This window comes from Vulpes vulpes, chromosome 13, assembly GCF_048418805.1.
Source record: "Vulpes vulpes isolate BD-2025 chromosome 13, VulVul3, whole genome shotgun sequence".
Taxonomy (NCBI): domain Eukaryota; kingdom Metazoa; phylum Chordata; class Mammalia; order Carnivora; family Canidae; genus Vulpes; species Vulpes vulpes.
Genome location: NC_132792.1, coordinates 96,915,644 through 96,934,129, shown reverse-complemented (window position 1 = coordinate 96,934,129; position 18,486 = coordinate 96,915,644). Strand labels below are relative to the sequence as shown.

General features: G+C 42.6%; 1 protein-coding gene across 8 annotated transcripts in view; it reads left to right on the top strand.

Annotated features, from left to right (window-relative positions):
- Positions 1-18,184, top strand: part of ZNF521 (zinc finger protein 521) — a 275,219-nt gene extending 257,035 nt beyond the window's left edge. For all 8 annotated transcript variants that reach the window (XM_026006512.2, XM_026006515.2, XM_072735121.1 and 5 more), the window contains one exon: positions 17,383-18,184. In XM_026006512.2, the coding sequence (XP_025862297.1) occupies positions 17,383-17,412 (30 nt within the window). In that variant the 3' untranslated portion in view covers positions 17,413-18,184. The remainder of the gene's footprint in view (positions 1-17,382) is intronic.
- Positions 18,185-18,486: the final 302 nt, after the last annotated feature.

The following is an 18,486-nucleotide window of genomic DNA, read 5'->3' as shown; positions in this document are numbered from 1 at the left end:
AGAAAGAGAGATGGTAATCATGGACTTCAACTATAAATCCCCCAAAATGAGCAAAGAATTCATTCCAGCGCCTTCTGATCCATCGATGTGGCGATCCATCGGACAGCCGCGTGAAATGAGCTGTTGCTGCGCATTTGGAGAAAGATTGATAGGCTGCTCTTGATCGAGTTTGCTAAGGCAAGGCAGCTTCAGAGCCAAGCGTGTATTTTAAGAGGAATTCACATTTGTATCCTTTATTGTTATATTTGCAGCGAATCTACAGCTCGGAACAGGCTCTGCCCTGCAGCTATGAAAGAGTAAGTTCCCCTTATTGGAGAGAGAGCAGTGTTCTGTAAAAGCCTGAGATGTGGCGGGCGAGATGAATAGTGCTTAAAAGCAGTGCTCGCTCGCGGTGCTGTCATTTAGAACAGCAACTCCAAGGCTTTAAACGGGAGTGAAAGGCAGGGTAAACGAGTCCTTTAAAAGCGGTGAAATTTTAAACTGCCTAAAATAACAGGCCTCCTTCATTGATAACTTCATTGAATGAGCAAGTGGGAGAACTAAGCAACTGGGCAGGAACTGCCTTTTCGCAAGAGGAGGAGAAAGTATGCAAAAGGGGGGCTCTTCCCCGGTACCCAGTGTGTCTGGGAGGCGGGCATCCTCCCTTTGCGGCCCCTCCTGCTCTGATTCGGTCCCGCGGCTGACAGAGGACCACCTCTCACTGGAAACGCGAATCGCCCGTCAAAGGTTTCCTTTTTTGACATTGCCAAAACTTAATTTTATAATTATCTGACTTACACCACTGGGCACATCTGCTAAGTTTGTGTGCCTTCTAGCCACATAAAAGGCTGCGGGGATACCATTAAATATCAGCAGTGAGCTTTGCTGTGCTTTGAGTTTATAAGGGTGAAAGGTGATTGGGCAGGAAAATAGAACAGTCTATTTGCTGTGAGCCAGGCACTGAGACCTCACTCCCATACTCAGTTATAATTCATGATGGTACTGGTGGGAAGCCCTCATGCCTCTGTGGAGTTAATGCATCTCCACTGAAGCCTGCTGAGAGCACCCTGCCTCCCCGCCCACCATCTGTGCCTTCGCTTGCAAGCTTTCCCTCTCTCTTTCTCACTCTTTCCTGAGATCTGCTGGTATTAATATTGTCGGGCTACTACTGCTTCGTAAAGGTGGCTCTCCAAAGCGGGGTTGTCGTTTAACTGGGAGAAGAGCTGGAAGGAACGCATCACGGTGTTGTTTAATGTCTCATTTAGAAAAATGTCCATCGGAAACTGGACAGGGAGGCAGCAATTGCCTTAAACCAATGGCAGACTCTGGGGGCTGGGGATGTGCTGCCAATCACCAATTAGTAAGAGTCACCCATGGTCTGAGCGTGGTGGGGGGCCAGGGATGCAAGACAAGGTCAATGTTGCGATTGGAGTTCTCTCTACCTCTTTGGAACTTGAGTTCGGTGTCTGGAGTCCAATCTGAGAAATGTCTGTGTCCTCTGTCCATTGGCTCAGGCCAGCTGGTGGCGTGAGCGCCAACCCAGTCCCCCACACACTGCCCCATGTGATGCTGCCCACCTCGAGGACCAGAGCTAATTGCCTCGGGGCTGCGCAGACCCCACTTACAGTGGCCGTGGTGCTTTGTGTGGTGCGAGCCACCTTCTGAAGTGGAATGGGCAAGAGATGCCAAACTCCCAAACTGGCTGCAGCCAGAGCAAGCAGAGAGGTTTGTTCCCTGCCTGTCCCATGCCCTCTGGGGCCATCCCCCTGCATCCCCCTGCATCCCCCAGCATCACGCATTCCCCCTCCCCCTCCCCACTCCCACACCCCGCAAGGAGCCCCAGAGGGTGACAGGGTGAAGGGGCATGAGTGTTCACACAAACGACGAAACTGTACCTCCTCGTTCACGGCCGACCCAAGATTAATTTGTAATGTTTCACAGTCTGTGCTCTTAACATAGTCTGTTGTTAGTACTCCTTTTTAAAAGATAAATCAAATTCAGGCCTGAAATACCAGTGTATGAATTTAACAGATGTGATGCCATAGGGGACCTACTGTGTTATAAACTGCAGAAATGGCCTTTTTATGCTTCAGACTTGGGCTTATTCCAAAGAGGCTTTAGAACTACAGCAGCGAGGTGAGAGGTCACACATTAAGACAGTAGCACCCACACGTAATTCAGCCTTGTGTGTAATTGGTTCAAAATCTCATCCTGATGTCTGGGTGGTATTACATCGCCTCGCTCACCCTCCAAAGAGAAAGTAGGGCAAGAATGGCTGTACTCACTGTCCAGGTTTTCCTGGGTGAAAGATCACTTTGAGATGACACAGCTGAGTAGTCAGCCTGAAATCCTGGTTGGTATTTTATTAATTTTGCACCAAGATAAATCCTGAAATTCTGACAAACTCCATGACAGGTGAAATTCCTTCTTGCAGAATCTGCTCAGCAAGAGGCTGCTCATTTCATTCTGTTCCGAGGCAGGCAACAGGAGGGCAGCTTTATAATCAGCCCTCAAAGGACCCCCAGCCGCCCCAGAGTCTCGGGCTGATTGAATAACTCCTGGGCCTCTTCCCCTAGGCCTCCATCAGCGGGGGTCCTGTGGAAAGCAATCTCCCGCAGACTGGCACTGAAGTGAGCTTTAAACCACCATTTTCTGCTCTCCAGAGGAGCCTGGAGTACTAAAAGATAGATGGGCTGCAGATATTTTATGAGAAACTGTCAGAAGAAGAGCAGAGTAAATGTTTTTTTTCTTCTTCTTCTTTGAGTCACACACTACATCACTGTGGAATTTCTCCCAGAATCTTTTACATTTAAAGCAAGAAATTAATTGGTTGCTAACCTTCCATTCCCCCTCCTTCTTCGTTGTCTTCCTCCTTTTTTTTTTTTTCTTAAATATTCACACAGAGGCCCTTTGCTTAACCACGGTTGCAGAAAATCAGTACCATTTGCAATGAAATATTTATAATGACAGAATGAAAAATTGGATTCATTTTCTGGACTGTAGCCGAGCAGCCTGCAACTTTGCTCAGCATTGTTTAGCATCTCTGATTCCTCCCTTTCGTCAGAGTCTTTTCCGAAAACAGGCCACATGTCCACTTGCCTGTGCTTTGGAGGGACGCCTACCAAAACACAGAGCCCATTTCAACTCTTGAAAAAAAAAAAGTAGGGGAGAAAAGAGTGCATGTTTTGCTGCCGAGGGATGGGGAGCGGTTGGGGGGGGCGGGTGCTGCCCTCGGCCGTGGCCCTGCAGAAGAGTAGTGAGGATGAGGGCCTGGTCCAAAGGAGGAAGAGCGCTAGCTCGGCAGGGAGGAGCGAGAAGTTTCTGAGGAATACAGGAGAGTGTCTGGTGTGCACTTTGTAGCGGAGCACAAACAGCGATCAGCATGCCACAGTACCTGGGGGCAGATTTACAGGGGGAAATGGGAAGACAGAACTGAGGTGTGTAAATATACGCCGAATATCAGAGCTCACCTTCTTTTCTCCCTTTAGTGTTTGCCGCATAGGCTTTCCATTCCACGTGACCCCCATACTCAGAGCTGCTTTCTCTCTAACCAGGGTTGATTATTGCTTTTTTTTTTTTTTTTGAAGAGATAAAAAAGACCAAAGGATTCTGATAGAACAGTCCAGTGCTGTATTTCAAACAAGTCCACCTCCCAAGTACAAAGCCCCAACAATACATTTGTGGTGATGATGGGACCAGATTGGATTTGTAGCAAGATGCTGTGAAGTAAATTTCAGCCTCCCAAATAAGTTTTTTGCTTAACCAGGCCACAGGCAGCCCGAGAGAGCCTGTCTATGTCTCCTCCTCTGTCTTAGGAGTCTACCGAGGGATGGCTCCCCTGCTAAGGGGCCTTCTCAGGCAGCCAGGCCAGCCCTCTGAGATGACCTTTCATCTGTCCCCTCTTGAAGCACTGGGTTTAATTAGTTAGTGTTATTTCCTTTTGCTGGTTTTGTCAAAGTGGAAACAGTCCTCGTAGATTTCAGCGTGTATAAAAATAGTCAAAGGCAGATCTTCAGGTTTCATTCACTTGAATTTGCATCATGCATTGCCAACTCCACAAGATCAATAATCCATATTTTATTGCACAATAAAGGCTGCCTGTAATTGAATTAGCTCATTCATTCCATCTGATTAGCCCTATTTTATTCACGGAGAAGAAAAATAATAGAAACTTACCTTCACCGCTATATGGCATTATGGGAATGCAGAGGAGCCTTCAGCACTATAAAAACGTATTTATAAAGATGTAGAGAATTAATTTCAGTATTTGCTTATCCTAGGAATAATACAAATCACATCACACAGCATTTTGTGTTGTTGTTTTGGGCGATACCTTTACTGCTCACATGTCTCCTGTCCATCTGTCCTCCGATCAGCCTGGTGTGAGTATCCCATAGCAGGTGTTCTCTGAGTGACAGCAGACCCCACTGCCCAGCTCTGAAAGACAGCTGGGATACACATCTTCTGTTAGACGCCTTTGGTGAGATTCACCTTAAGAGATTTCACCCTAAGGTCATTCCCTCTTCTCCATCCATGGATGACCATTTTGAGGAGTTTAGGATGCTTCCTTTCTTCTTTTTGAAGCAGAAACTCTGCCCAAATTTGGACGTGGGTATTGAGAAACTCTGAATGGGAAAGGGCTCACTCATTACTGGGATTTCTCAAGATTGCAGTGCGTAACAGAACTTGTGTGTAACACACACTTTCTCAGAGGCTTGGAGTTTTTCAGCAGGCTTCTAGATTTGTCTTTGCATTGTATTAAAAAAAAAAAGAAATAAAAAGATTTGGAGGAATATGCTGACAGTGAGAATGAAATGATGTGTGTTCTGACACAAACCACATTGTCGCTTTGAAATCTAGCCTGAAGTTATTTTACTGTAGCATTTCTTTGATTCAGGGGAGAAAAGGAATTCTTTTAAAAGTGTGTGTTTTAGGATGTGACGCTAACTTTTCTCCAGCGCTGTGCCTAGATCAAGCAGATTGTTTCCACTTAGCCCTTACTCTCGCTTGCTTTCTTGAAAAACCCAAGTTGGGGGGGCGGGGGGCATTCTTTTTTCACATGAGTTTTTCAACAACTTAGGAGAGTCTGAAATCTCTACCCCAGTAAATGGAAACTGTAATCGTGTGCATTCAGAATCCACCTCCTCTCTGCAGACCAGGAAAGGAACATGAAATAGTGTTCATTTATGTACTGCCAGACGTATCTCTGCGTGTGACGTGGCTTGCCGGACCACTTTGAATGATTTTCAGTGTTATTAAGCAGACTCCGAGGAGCAAGAGGCCTCGTGACAGAAGTAAAGAGCCGTGTGGCAGAAGTCCTTGGTGAAGGAAAGTTGCACGTCAAACCCAGTCATCAGGAAGAGAAGCGCCCAAACGCAGACTTCATTTGAATATCCGAGTTAACAACTCTCTGGGAATATTTCTCTTCCTCTTGTCCAGCTCCTTCTGTGTTGTGGCTGGTTTGCATTTGTGTTTGAAGTGCCAGGCGGTTTAATGAAGTTATTCTTTTATAAATTTTGCAACACTGAAGCAAGCATGAGGGCTTTAAATTAGAATAAGTGCCACTTCTGTATGGCAGGTTCCTTTGAGGACTGATTAGAATGAGGCCTCCCGTTGCCAGGCCCTTTATGCATGGCAGTGTTGCTGTGTGTACTTGTTTACGGCTCACCTTTGAATTTGCATGAGTATGCACCATGCCTGCTGCCTGGCCCTCTGTTAGTCAAAGCTGCCTTTCTTCCAGGATCATGTTAAATACTTCACTTTAAAGAGTTATTTTTTTAATTATATTGCTTTATTGTAATGAATTAAAATTAACTTGGAGTAGCAAATTATATAAGCATGTGAGGGTTATAGATTATGCTCACCATAGTTACAGCACATCTTTGTGCAGGGGAATGAAAGGGCTGTCTTTCTGTGTATCCTAAGAGGTGAGGAAACCGTCCCACAGAGACCTGGGAAGCAAAGTCAGAAAAGGTGCCCAGGAATCGGGAGGAGAATGAGAGTTTAATGCGGAGGTTTCTGAATCAAACAGAGGCTCTTCTTGGCTGGATGGAAAGCAAGAGAGGGGTCCGGCGGGGGTGGGGGGTGGAGACAGCGCTGCCATTGTGAGATCCGAAAGATCCCCAGACAAGAGTGGATGATGGACAAGAGAAAACACAGCTCTGCGGAAAGACCTGACAAGGTTCAGGGTAGAAGAGATACACTGAAGCATTCCTGATTTCCTCTCTTTGTGCCTGTGCGAACTGGCCAACAACCAGGGGTGATTGCAGGGGGTCCGGGGGTGGGAGATGATTAAAGAGAAAGGACTGGAACCTTTCTACAGTACACAAAAACATGCAGGGTTTGGAAAAAGGAGAGCAAAAAAGCAAGCAAGAAAACAAGCACACACCTTGAGTATGAAATTATTTCTCTTCTCTCCAAACCAGAGGGGTGTGTGTGTGTGTGTGTGTGTGTGTGTGTGTGTGTTTAAGTGAGAGATAACTATAGAATTGGGTTTGTGAAATATTTGCATGTTAAAAGGACTTTCTTAGAATTGAAAACAAGGGCTACTTGGGGCAATGAGGGGCAGAAAGATCAAAGTGGCCTTTGCAGGGATTTTACCTGTAGAACCCACACCCATATGTAACTTTCCCCCTGTGCACAGCACATGCTCCTGCCAACATCCAGCTCAGGCATGGGCATTCGTGGGCACACACTTGCATGCACACATATACACACATTTGCAGAACTTAATTATGTAAATGACGCAAGTCAAACATCATCCTTTCACAGTTTTATCCTTTTTATTTATATCTACTAAGGAATGCCCTAGTAGACAAGCATTTGGTTGTTTATGATGGGGAAAGACTTTTTTTTCTGTTATTCTTAATGATTTATAACATGTTTGACTAGTCTTAATATGAGTTTACCTCCTAGAGAGCAGGGCCGTGTTTTTAATAAAAAGAAGTAATACACTACGAGGAAGTGGCATTTCTTTTGCTTTTTGTCCAACTTCAATAAACTATTTTTCATAATTATTGGAATTTGGTTGAAGGGAATCCTTGTCCATATGGAGTGGAAAAGCAGAGAAGAGTCCTTGCTCCCTCCCTCTCCCTACAAAGGTTACCCTTTGAATATAAATTACAAGCCTTGTGCCTCTCTCATTCTAATCAGATGACCTTTTGAATCTAGTGGACCAGAGTTTAAATCCTAAGCCTGCCAGTCAGTTTTTAAATCAATGCCCTGTTCCAGCAGCTTCCAGGTACATAACTTTAAATTGCAATGGATTTCCAGCACACAAGCAAAATGAGTAATGTGAGTAGAATCTTGCATCTGACAGCAAAACAGCCCAACTTGACTGCAAGATCGTGAGCCAAGTAATGTGACTATGGGTAATCTCACTAACTGAGTCCTTTAAAAATAAAACCTTCTGGGACTCCAAATCTAAGAGAAAAAGGAGGAGCGGGAAACTTGTAATGTTGGCAAGAGGACATTTCTGAGCAATTATCAATTTAAGCTCCCATTATTTGCCGCTAATTACTGCACGAGGCTGTTAAATATTTAGCAGAAGTTTGTTTAATTGCGTTTGACTGGGAAGGGAATGCCTGACTATGGCTTGAGCAGCAACAGTCAGTTGTGTGCATCAAGAGCCAGGCGGAGAGGAAATTTGTATTCGCCCAAGATGAACACATTACAGTGTCAGACAAGCCTTCTTTTTTTTCTTCCTTCCACAGATTTATTTATCTTTAAGGTATCTAAAATTAGAGCACGAAGAAGGGGCACTGTTCACGGATGTAAAATTGGAAGGAGGTCATTCTTAACCTTGTTTACAGATGTTCTAGTTTAGAAAGCACCAGTGTGATAAATTAAACATTGCAGGGGGAAAAATTAAAGCTTAGCAACGACTAGCACATGGACACATCTGTCCGTGAAGCACTGACTTAATCCCTGAATATCTTATTAGACTGTATTGCCTATCAAAGCCTTCTGTCCCATAATATGCTGGGATCCTGCACTTCTACAATCTGAACGGCATCTTTTGGCTCCAGCCTCTTTCACTTTTGCTGTCTTTGTATAGTTTGATTTAAATGTTCTTTTGGCTCCTTGCATATAAGCAAGTAGTTCATGGTTTTCTTTTAAAGATAGCCCTTAGGGGGCACCTGGGTGGCTCAGTGGTTGAGCATCTGTCTTCGGCTCAGGGTGTGATCCTGGGGTCCTGAGATCGAGTCCTGCATCGGGCTCCCCGCAGGGAGCCTGCTTCTCCGTCTGCCTATGTCTCTGCCTCTCTCTGTGTGTCTCTCATGAATAAATAAATAAAATCTTAAAACAACTAATTAATCAATTAACTTAATTAAAAAATAGCCCTTAGACTTTTAATATATTTCCCGAGGTCATCATGATCCTTTCAACCTATACCTTCTAATTTGGCACTTTTTTTCCCCTTAACATACTAGATACTCCATGCTATTGTCCGTTCCAAAATGGGAAATTTTTAAACCTGGCTGACATGAGAAACAGGTGGGGACCAGCTAGCAACTGAAATTTTACTATTGTTTATAAACTCTTAATGAAAAATGACATTATGACAATGTTCATATTCCCATATATGACCCATCAGCAATAGTATCCTTTTGAAACTGGTGGACCAGAGTGGCTTGTTTTTATTTCTCTTTGATCTTTAACTGTCAAAATTCTAGAAACTGTTCTACATTAGCAGTTTGGACATGGTATTATTTTAAAAATGAGTCTTTGCTTAGGCTTCTGAAGACATATTAGACTAAGACTAAGCTAATTAGGTGGGTATTCTTACAACATTGTTAACCACCATAGGCTTTCCCAGCCTGTAATGAAAATAGGCTATTTTTGAAGTGGCTCCCCACCTCCCTGCCCATCCTGAATGATCTCCAGCCCTACACATGACTTCCAGTCCTGGAGTGTCTACATCCCCCTGATTCTCAGCTTGACTCATGCTTACTCCCCCTCTGGAGCCACTCATTCCCTTCTTACTACCTCCTCCTCCCCCTCTTCTTCCTCCTCCTTCTCTTCCTCCTCACTCCAGCACAAGGCAAGTGTGACTCCTCTGAGAACAAAGTGACCAGCCTCTCTCAGGAGAGGTGGGGTGTCCTTTCTCTATGACCCATAGCACTCTGTCCTCCCTATAGTTATGAGTGCCATGAGTGTGAGTGTCTGCCATCCTTGCTGCCGGTCCAGCCCAGGGATCAAAACATATCAACCAGTGCCACTCAGCAATTGTTTCATGCCCAAAGCCAACTGACACACTGGAGTAGATATAAGACCTTGAAAGTTGGCTTGCACTCTCTAGGTCTTAATTTCCTCATCTATGAAATGAGGTATCAGAACAGATGTGGCTAGGACCCTCCCAGCTCTGAAAACGTTTCTTTGGTTCTCTGATGTGCTCATTACTTACAGGTATAATTGGCTCCTGCTATTAAATCTAGATCAGCAGATTAAGGATGATGGCTCTGCAGTTTGTTCAAAGTAGATAGTTCAGCTACCCATACCTTAAATATTAATTTCCAGAATTTAATATTTATCCTTTGTTAGATTGCAAATATTCTGAAAGCAGCATTGATTTGTTGCCATGAAACTGTACTGCCTTTCATGGATGTTAAGTTGCTGAATGAATGGACATTTTCTGGAGACACTCTATTCTTCATATAAGCAACACCATTTATTACATATCTCAGAGGATACTATACAACCTTTCCACAATTTCTCAAAATTACCCATTCTCTCCCATTGACTGTGTTTTAAAGTGCCACATGATATAGTTCCACATGGCATAGGTGTCCCTTTTGCTATCCTTTTTGTTTGTTTATTTTTAAATTTAGGGAGGAGATACCTCTTGAACTGAAGACTAAACATACTCAAACATGGCACAGCAAGCTCAATGTGTTTTCAAAACACTGTAGAACAGTGGTCCTCAATCTGGAGTTATTTTTTACCCCACCAGGGAATACATGGCAACGTCTAGAGACATTAATGGTTGCCACATGGCGTGTTTTTGATAAGAGGTCAGAGATGCTGCTGAATGCCTTGCGGTGCAGTGGATAGCCCCCCACCCCGCTAAAGAATTGTCCAGCCCAGTATGTCAATAGTGTCAGGGTTTGCTGTTGAAAGGCAAGTCCCACTGGCCTTCTAGAATCTATTTAATTTGTAGGCTTCTCTAGAATGAAGCAACTGAGTGACACATTGTTATAATGACTAAGAAATGGCTTACTGGGTTGTCTTTTGAGTTACTTTGGATGAGCGAGAAGAACTTAATGCCACAATTATATAGTCAAGACTTTGCAACATAAACTCATGAACATGCCAATGTCTACAGGCTTCAAGGTTATCTCACACCATCCTTTTCTACACTTATTTAGCGTGACTGTCCAAAGAACAACAATAATAGAAATGTCCTTCAGTGAAATTTATTAGAATATGAAATTGTTTCCTATGGAAGATGTGATGGGAACTTCATTGCCAGAACCATTGACAATTAGCCTGGAGTATAAACTTTATAAAACAACTCTGTACCAGCAAGAGGACAAACAAAATAACCTAGTGGTCCTTTTCTATCGTTAATATCTTCTATTTTTCTGGTCACTTCTGATGACACCGTTTCACCTTTTGCTTTAATATAAGTTGGTGTCATCCAGAAAATGCTTTGAGATGTCAGGCCAAGCCCATGTGAACTGTTAAATGTCAAAAGAAAATGCATCAGTGTCTCTGTAAGTTCATGGCGATGGTATTACTGTATGAAAAAATAAAAGGGAAATTCTGTCCGTGCAAACATGATCATAAATGCAACATTCATGGCATTAAAGAGAGAGGCAAAAGCATATCATGACAGTTTCTGAAATGCCATTGCTATGTCAAAAGAGTAAAACCCCATTTTAGTAAACTCTTCCAAAGTAAAAATTATGAGTCAACTTCCTGGCTATGAAAATAGCCATGAATATGTTTTTTTAGATTCCCAAAGCACTTCGGGAAATATTCTATATCTTTTAAAGAATATTCATTAAAATATAATATGTCTTATAAAAATTCACGTACCCACGTACATGTTCCTGCTGCTACCAGATAAGGTCCACAAAAACACGGTTACCCCAAATTTCTCCCGCCAGGAAGTGTATGGATTGTGGACAGTGGAAACATTGGGTGGCAAAATGGGGTCTGATTGGACCATTTGGGTCTTCAGTGTAATTTTTAGAACATCACCAGTGGTACTTCCAGAGCTATGACAATTCTCTTTCAGTTAATTTAAAACTCAGAGTACTTTTGTAGTTGTGGGGACTTTGAAAATGTTCATTTATTGCATTCGCATCGTGTGAACTTTATCAAGGCATTTGAAGGCCACCCCTTGCATAGTTTTTCCCTACAGTGTGGGGGAAATAACCTAGCATCCTGTTATCATTAGCTTTATACACTTTTAAAACTATTTCACTAGCAAAAGAAGTTGTGGGGTGAAAAAGAGAGAGGGTGGAAATGTAAAAATCTTGATTAGAAAGTATAATTTAATAGAACATGTATTGAACCAAATGTATTGATTAATGTAGAAGATATAGTACTTGTATTGATTCAAACCAGAGATTTAGTACTAAAAGCTCTGAGCCAAAAAGCTGTTGCAGATTGCTACAAAAGTCAGTTTAATGCTGTCCTTGAGAATGCCTTCACAAAGAAATTCTTCTAATGTTTGAGGACTAGGTGGAATGTGGTATATGTCAGTTTGATCCCGGAGGGTTTTATTTTGTACTCTAATAGCTGTTACGAGCCTACATTATATCCAAGGAGTAATTTTCCTTAGGGGTGCCCGGCTTGCTTTGTGTCAATATTCTAGCATTTTAAGTCACGTACAGTATATGCTTCTGGGAACAGGGAAGGAGCCAGCCAGACTCATAATGGTCTGCATTCATTAATAAAGGCAGAAGCTTCTGTCCCTCCATTGCCCACTACAGGGATGCCTCTTTGGCCTTCGGGGACCCGTACAGACACATTTAAAGAAAGCTTTATTTTGAGTGGGCAGGAGATGAAATGCAGGACTTGCAGGCATTTCCTAAGTCAGCTATATGCCCAAGCACAGGGGTGACCTTAATGGGTCAAAGAAGAATGCAGGTCAAAAGACTTATTATCCAGCCTGTTGGAAACCAATTGCTTTTGTTTAAAAAAAAAAAAAAAAAAAAAAAAACATAAAAAAAAAAGCAGTAGGGCTTAAAGGTGGACGGTCATGTAGAATTCTGTGTGCAGCCTGTAACTGCACGACTGGATGTGTACTAGAATATGCCTCCGGAAAAACACGAGCATACAGATTATCCATAGTGTTTACAGATAAAGGTCCAACCCTCGTGATAAAAGGAAGGGTAATATAATTAGTTAATCAGTGATGATTGATTACGGATGTTTGCGTTCTTCAACTAAAGAAAAAACAACATGCTGCCATGGTGCTGTCACCATCTGTTGAAAGAAACAGCCACATTTAATCTTTATATTTCTTTCATTTCTTCCCGCCTTGCATTGTTACAGAGCCACAATCGCCTACTATTTCTTCTGGTTGGAAAACATCTCATTTAAATTGAATACAACTGCAATTTAAATTTGGGATTCTAATGGCGTGGTGAATTAGTCGAAAGCTTGTTATTTTTTTTTTTTTTTCATTCCTTTTAAAATAGCATGCTGGCTCTTTTTAGTTTTAAAAGCTTGTCAGAATTTGTTCAAGACAAAGGGCTATAAATAGACGAGTCATGGTAAAAATGATTAACATCTTTGAATCAACAGATCTCACAAAACTTCCATTCAAATGCAGTTTTTATTTTTATTACCATTGCTACTTAACATTTTGCCGATGCCAACAGAGAGTTACAAAGCACAGACGAGACGTGGTCTCTGCCAAAATATTGGACGAACGAGGGCAATCTGTGGGCACAACTTTTGGGGGCGGGGACTTCATTTTTCCTCCCTGGGAAGGTAGATTCCCCCTGGCTTTCCTCCAAAGGTTCGCTTCATCATTGTTATTGGTGCAAATATTCCGATTCACATCAGGATCGCAGGAAAATGGGATAACTTGGCCAAGGTGAGCAGTTTCAGGAGATCATGGGGTTTTATTTTTTATTCAAAAATATTTTGCTTGGATTGCATTTTAAATAGGATTAAACCGTTTGACCAGTAAATGTGGTCAGCTCTCAGAAAGAAGGAGGCTGAATTAATCATTTGTTTGAGTGCCAAGCCCAAAATGAGAATTCCAGTCTTGTAAAATGAAAGGCATCTCGTATTTTAAAAGAAATACATAGTGCTAGAAGGGAATTTTGAAGGTCCTTGTCTGTTTTTTAGCTTTCTACATTTAATTTCACATTTATAGGGGGGAAAAAAAAAGAACACACTCCTCCCAAATGGGGCCCTTTACAGTAAGGAAAGTGTTTTTTGAAACCTGGTTATTAAGGTATCATACATAGATGGATCTTCTTTTAAGCTTTAAGGTGTGCTGTGGATTTGGGGTTTGTTTTTTTTAAAACACAAACCCCCCTCGTGTAAAACAACTGTTCATAACTGGGATTAATGGTTTGCAATTTTCCGTTACTTAGACATGGGGTCTCCAAGAGATGGCTTTTTGCAGAGTAGAATATGGCTCTCTGTGGGATTTCAGAAGTTCTCTTCTCTTTCCACTTCCTTTTCTCTCCTCACCCCCTCCCACACCCCCTTAGACTCAAGTTCTCCTTGATTATGTAAAACACTTTCCCTTCACAGGAGCAGGTCTCTTTCCTCGTAAGCTGTCATTGCATTCAAGTACTTTGGGGACTGTGAATTGCTGGGTAAAAGTGGTGCGGTGACCCACTGCTTTGTTCTGGTGTCGTGGTTTCCTTTAGACCCAAAGTGCATGAAACTCTCAGGCGGAGAAGGCGGCTTGCTGACAGACTGGCAGCCTTTTCTCCTTGCTGGGCATCCACGTCTGTACTGCAGTGATTCCGGACCTGCTCAGCGTCATGGAAAGAGCCAGAGCAAGAGGGAACCGTGCCAGTGGACCAGCCTCTCTCTGTGCTTAGTGCTTCTCTGGTCAACTGTTCATCTTTCCCACTTGCTCCCTTTTTTTTCTCCCTTTCTAAAGAAATCATGTGCATGATTAAAAAAATTAAAAAGTACACAGAGGGCTCCCATGAAGCAACTTCTTATTTCTCTCATCAGAGGATCCTCAGCAAAGTCTGGAGACTCTCACCCTGCATCTGTCCCCTCCAATCTCTTAAAGCCAACCTAACCTGTGCAGTTCAGACACCCAGCTCTTCCTTCAGAAAATGAAATTGGGACATTTCTATTTCCAGTGACTCAGAATAAAGTGCAGGGGAGGGGAACAGATGTAGCCCAGGGATCCCCAAAGGTGGGGAGGAAAAGCCTGTGAGGACTGGCTTTCTTTTGTTTTCAAGGCAAATATGCCCATTACCCAGGACCACCTAGCAGTATGCCCGTTTCCCATCTTGACAGTCTCTGCTGCTGGTGGACACCTTGATGGAGTGAGCCAGTCTTCATTAGCCCTCATTTGAGCTAGAGCAAAAGAAAAAAAGTGGAGTGGTGGGGGGGGGATGACAATAATTGATCTCAGTGGTATGCAGGCATCTCTACAGCAAGAGAACTTCCCGCCTTTCCCCTGTTTCATGCCAGATTTCCCATTTAGACATTATTTATATTAGGGCTTTTTATTTTTGTATAAGCTTGAATTTCACACACCATAATCTTGTCATTCTCTCAAATGATTTATCTTCTTCTCTCTTAATATGCAAAGCGTAACTCCTTTGTCGTAGCAACTTTAGTCCACTGCAATGAGTGATTCATATGTATTTGTTCATTTCCCTGCACCTCGGAAGAGGCTTGGATGGCTTTGGTTTAGAATGAAAGCATCTGAGACACAACCATTGCCAACTATTACGGCCAATTTGTGTTGCGTTCTTGCTTTGCAGTATCTCAATAGAGGCACAGACAAAAACACTAGAGAGATTGGAGTATTATCTTCCTTTATTAACCTCCAGAATCCTAGTGAATGTGGAAAGTCTATTGTAAGCACTTACATATTTAAAACTAATGTTATTAAATTGATTTCTTTTTAGCTTTGATTATGGTTTAAAAAAAAAAAGCCTCCCACTGCCCATCTGTGTGCTGTCATTTAGGTAACGTTTGTCACCAAGACCAGACTTGACTCTTTGAAGATAACAAAAGGTGTAAGAAAGCTTAGATAGGCTATTTTGAGCAAATGTGCCTTTGTATTGTTTATAAACTCTCTGATCATCATTGTTTATTTTTAAGGAAATAGGAAAGTTTTTTAGTCTCATCAGTATTTTGATTACCCTTTTGGTCTACCTATTGGTGAAAAATAGTTTTCAGAAGTATTTAGAATTGATACAAAGAAAGAGGATTGGCATAAAAAATTGCTCCTATATGCACTATTACGCTAATGCTACTAATAAGAAAAAAAAGATCCAGCTTCTCTTTCACAGAATTAATAAAAATAGGCTCATTTTCAATAAGAGACAGCGAAGTAATGTTCCTCATCATTATTTGTTGCCAGGCTTCAAAACTGGGCAAGTTTGAAACAGGGAATAGAAATAGAAATAGAAATAGAAATCCTCTTCACAAATCTCCCATCTTCCTCACTGGTGCTCTCAGCCCTGACCAGGCAAGCGTCTGGTTGTTCCACAAGTGGACACAGGGCAAGCAGTTTGTTAGTTGTGGGTGATGAAAAGATAACAAAGCTCTTTAAGGCTTAGAAACTCTGCTTAAAAAACTTCCATGGCTGCTCTTCACTGCCATGACAAAGTCTGGACTCCTTAGCAAGATACAAAAGGCTCTTCAAAATCTGGCCCCAAACTACCCTCCATCCTCCCTTCTCATTGGTACTCTTGGTTCAGAACACTCTAGGCGACCCCATCCAATCTGAACAAGTTGCAGGTCCACGGACATACCTTGTGTATTCCTGCTCCATTGCCTTTCCTCATTTGAGTGTGTCAGCCTGGACTGCCCAATGCATTCTCAGGTTTCCAGCCTCAACTCAAATGTCATTTGTTACCTCCACTGCAAAGCCTTCTCCAAAGGCCGGGCAAGGTTAGGTGTAATCGTGGTATTTCTGGGTTCATTTCTGATCTCATCCTGCCATATTGCTTTGCCATTCTGGGCCCACGTGCCTTTCTTCTTTAGACTATGCACGCTTAGAAGGCATCGAGTTAGGGGCCATCCTGTCCTCTTCCATAGCCCTTGCCTAGCTAGTCAGTCATTCATTTGGCCAGGTCTTTGCAATGATTGTGTTGCTGTGGGCTACGCCAGGTGGTGAGACAAGTGTTCAACAGATGTTTGTGAAGGAGTGAATAAATGAGTGAACACCAGAATTTCTGACATAAGGAGAGAGCCAGGCCTACAAATAACCAGAAGACAAGACCTAAGCTGTGTACTCTGAGCAGTGTAAATGCAGCAGGAAATCAGAGGAGGGAGAAATTGGTTTTAGATGGGATGTTCATGGATGTGGTTGTGTTCTGAGCTAGACCTCAAAGTTCTGAGCAGAAGGGATGGGGCAGGGGAGGGTGTGAAGCTGACAGGTAGGAGACCCTGGATCAGGGGAAACTCAGAGGAGGGAAGGTAGAAATCACGCCATCTGCAGGCTTATGCTCTGAATGAATGCCCTGGGTCTGGGGCCATACCCCATTATTGGCTGCAAGTCCAGGTATACAGTTGGCCTCTCACAGTTGAGAGGTTGTTCACTTAGCAAGGGAACGTGTTGTGTGGATGGACAGGAGACAACCCAAGTACAACAAAGGCTGCTTCAACTGGGCCTGGGGTGGATGTGGCTGCTGTGATGTGTTCCTGAGCCTTGTAGTGACAGTCCCGAGCCCACCCCCAGGAGAGGAGATGGAGAAGCTTCTTTTTTTTTTTTTTTTAAAGATTTTTTTCATTTATTCATGAGAAACACACAGAGAGAGAGAGGCAGAGACACAGGCAGAGGGAGAAGCAGGCTTCCTGCAGGGAGCCCGACGTGGCACTCAATCCCGGGACCCCGAGATCATGACCTGAGCAAATGCTCAAGGTGACCCAGTGGAGATGCTTCTTGCCCCCTCTGTGGGTTACTGGCCAGGCAGCCCTTGCCTGTAAAGGCCATATTGAGGGACAGATAGTCTCTGCTGTCAAGACGTTCCCATCTAAGAGTGATGAGACCAAAAGAAATAACACTTTTGTAATGGAAATAACACTCAGATAAATAAAACTGTTAAAATAGTGCTACCCTGGTCTTTGAAAAACTGGTCTCACTTTGATAAGAAGAGATTATGGAAGGTGGGAGGGGATTCTGGGAAGGCCTGGCAGAGGCAAAGGAACGGACAGGTACAGATACTTGGTCTGATGACAATAAGATCACTGAAGTGTTTTTTCTCCCCTCTTTCTTTTTTATTGCAGAACCATACGATGACCCAACACAGCAGTTAGTGCAAGTACGGTCGGAGAATTACTTTGGTGGCACAAAAAGGGAACATGTTTTACTCTTTGCACGAAACTTTCATTGTTAATGTATAATATTCAGAAACATTGTATTGTACCATAAAACTTGTATTATCAAAACTGTTGGATGTTCATGTGTTTGAACTTTTGAGCACCGGATAGACGCCTTGTATATAAAGTGTTGCACATGTATTATGTCGTCTGATACTAAAATGGTCTTATAAAGACAAGTGGACTTGGGCCCTATTCAGGCAAGATGAAAAAAAAAATGTGAGCAAAATGGCTTAAGAGAAAGTATTTTCGAGGAAGACAGATTAAAACAACCGTTACAAATGAGACTACGTTTGGACTTCCTTTTATTTACACTTAAGCCTAGAATTTCTCTTTTGGTATATCAACGGTTAAATCCAAGACTATTTTTTATTGCTGAAGATTCTTGCAAACCATGAAGAGACGTTCTCACAGAACAGAACCCCACAGCTGGATAAGGCCCGTATATATATTTGTAAGCCTTGCAATGTGACAGGTAGCATCACTATATATGCAATAGTTGTTATGTAGACTGTCAAAGATTTTTTTTTTTCCTGGATACATTTGAAGCTTTGAGTGTTCAAGGTTTTCCTTAATGATTTCACACAGCCAAATTCTTGAATCAGTTGAACTAACCTGTATGTTACTGTTATTAATGTTTACTCTGCGGTCTGAACCTGGAGATTACTGGAATTGTTTTCCAAGAGGAAATAAATTCAGTTTACCATTAGGCAGGAGTGTATTTGTGTGTTTTCTTTTTTCTAGTTACTCTACCATTAAAAAAAAAAAATCTAATCGCCTGCACCCTTGGAAGTGAAATCTGCTCTTGAGCATATCACAGGCATAACCTCAATCATATTTAACCTTTTCACACTGGGCCAAATGCAGCCGGGAAGATATTCATCATGCTGCACAGGGAAAGAACCAGACCCAGTATACTTCTCCTCTCTCAGATACTTCCAGGTCACATTGTACTGGAGGATTCTGACATCACAGATGGATGTGATGGCTGTTTTCTGCATAATTTGCAGC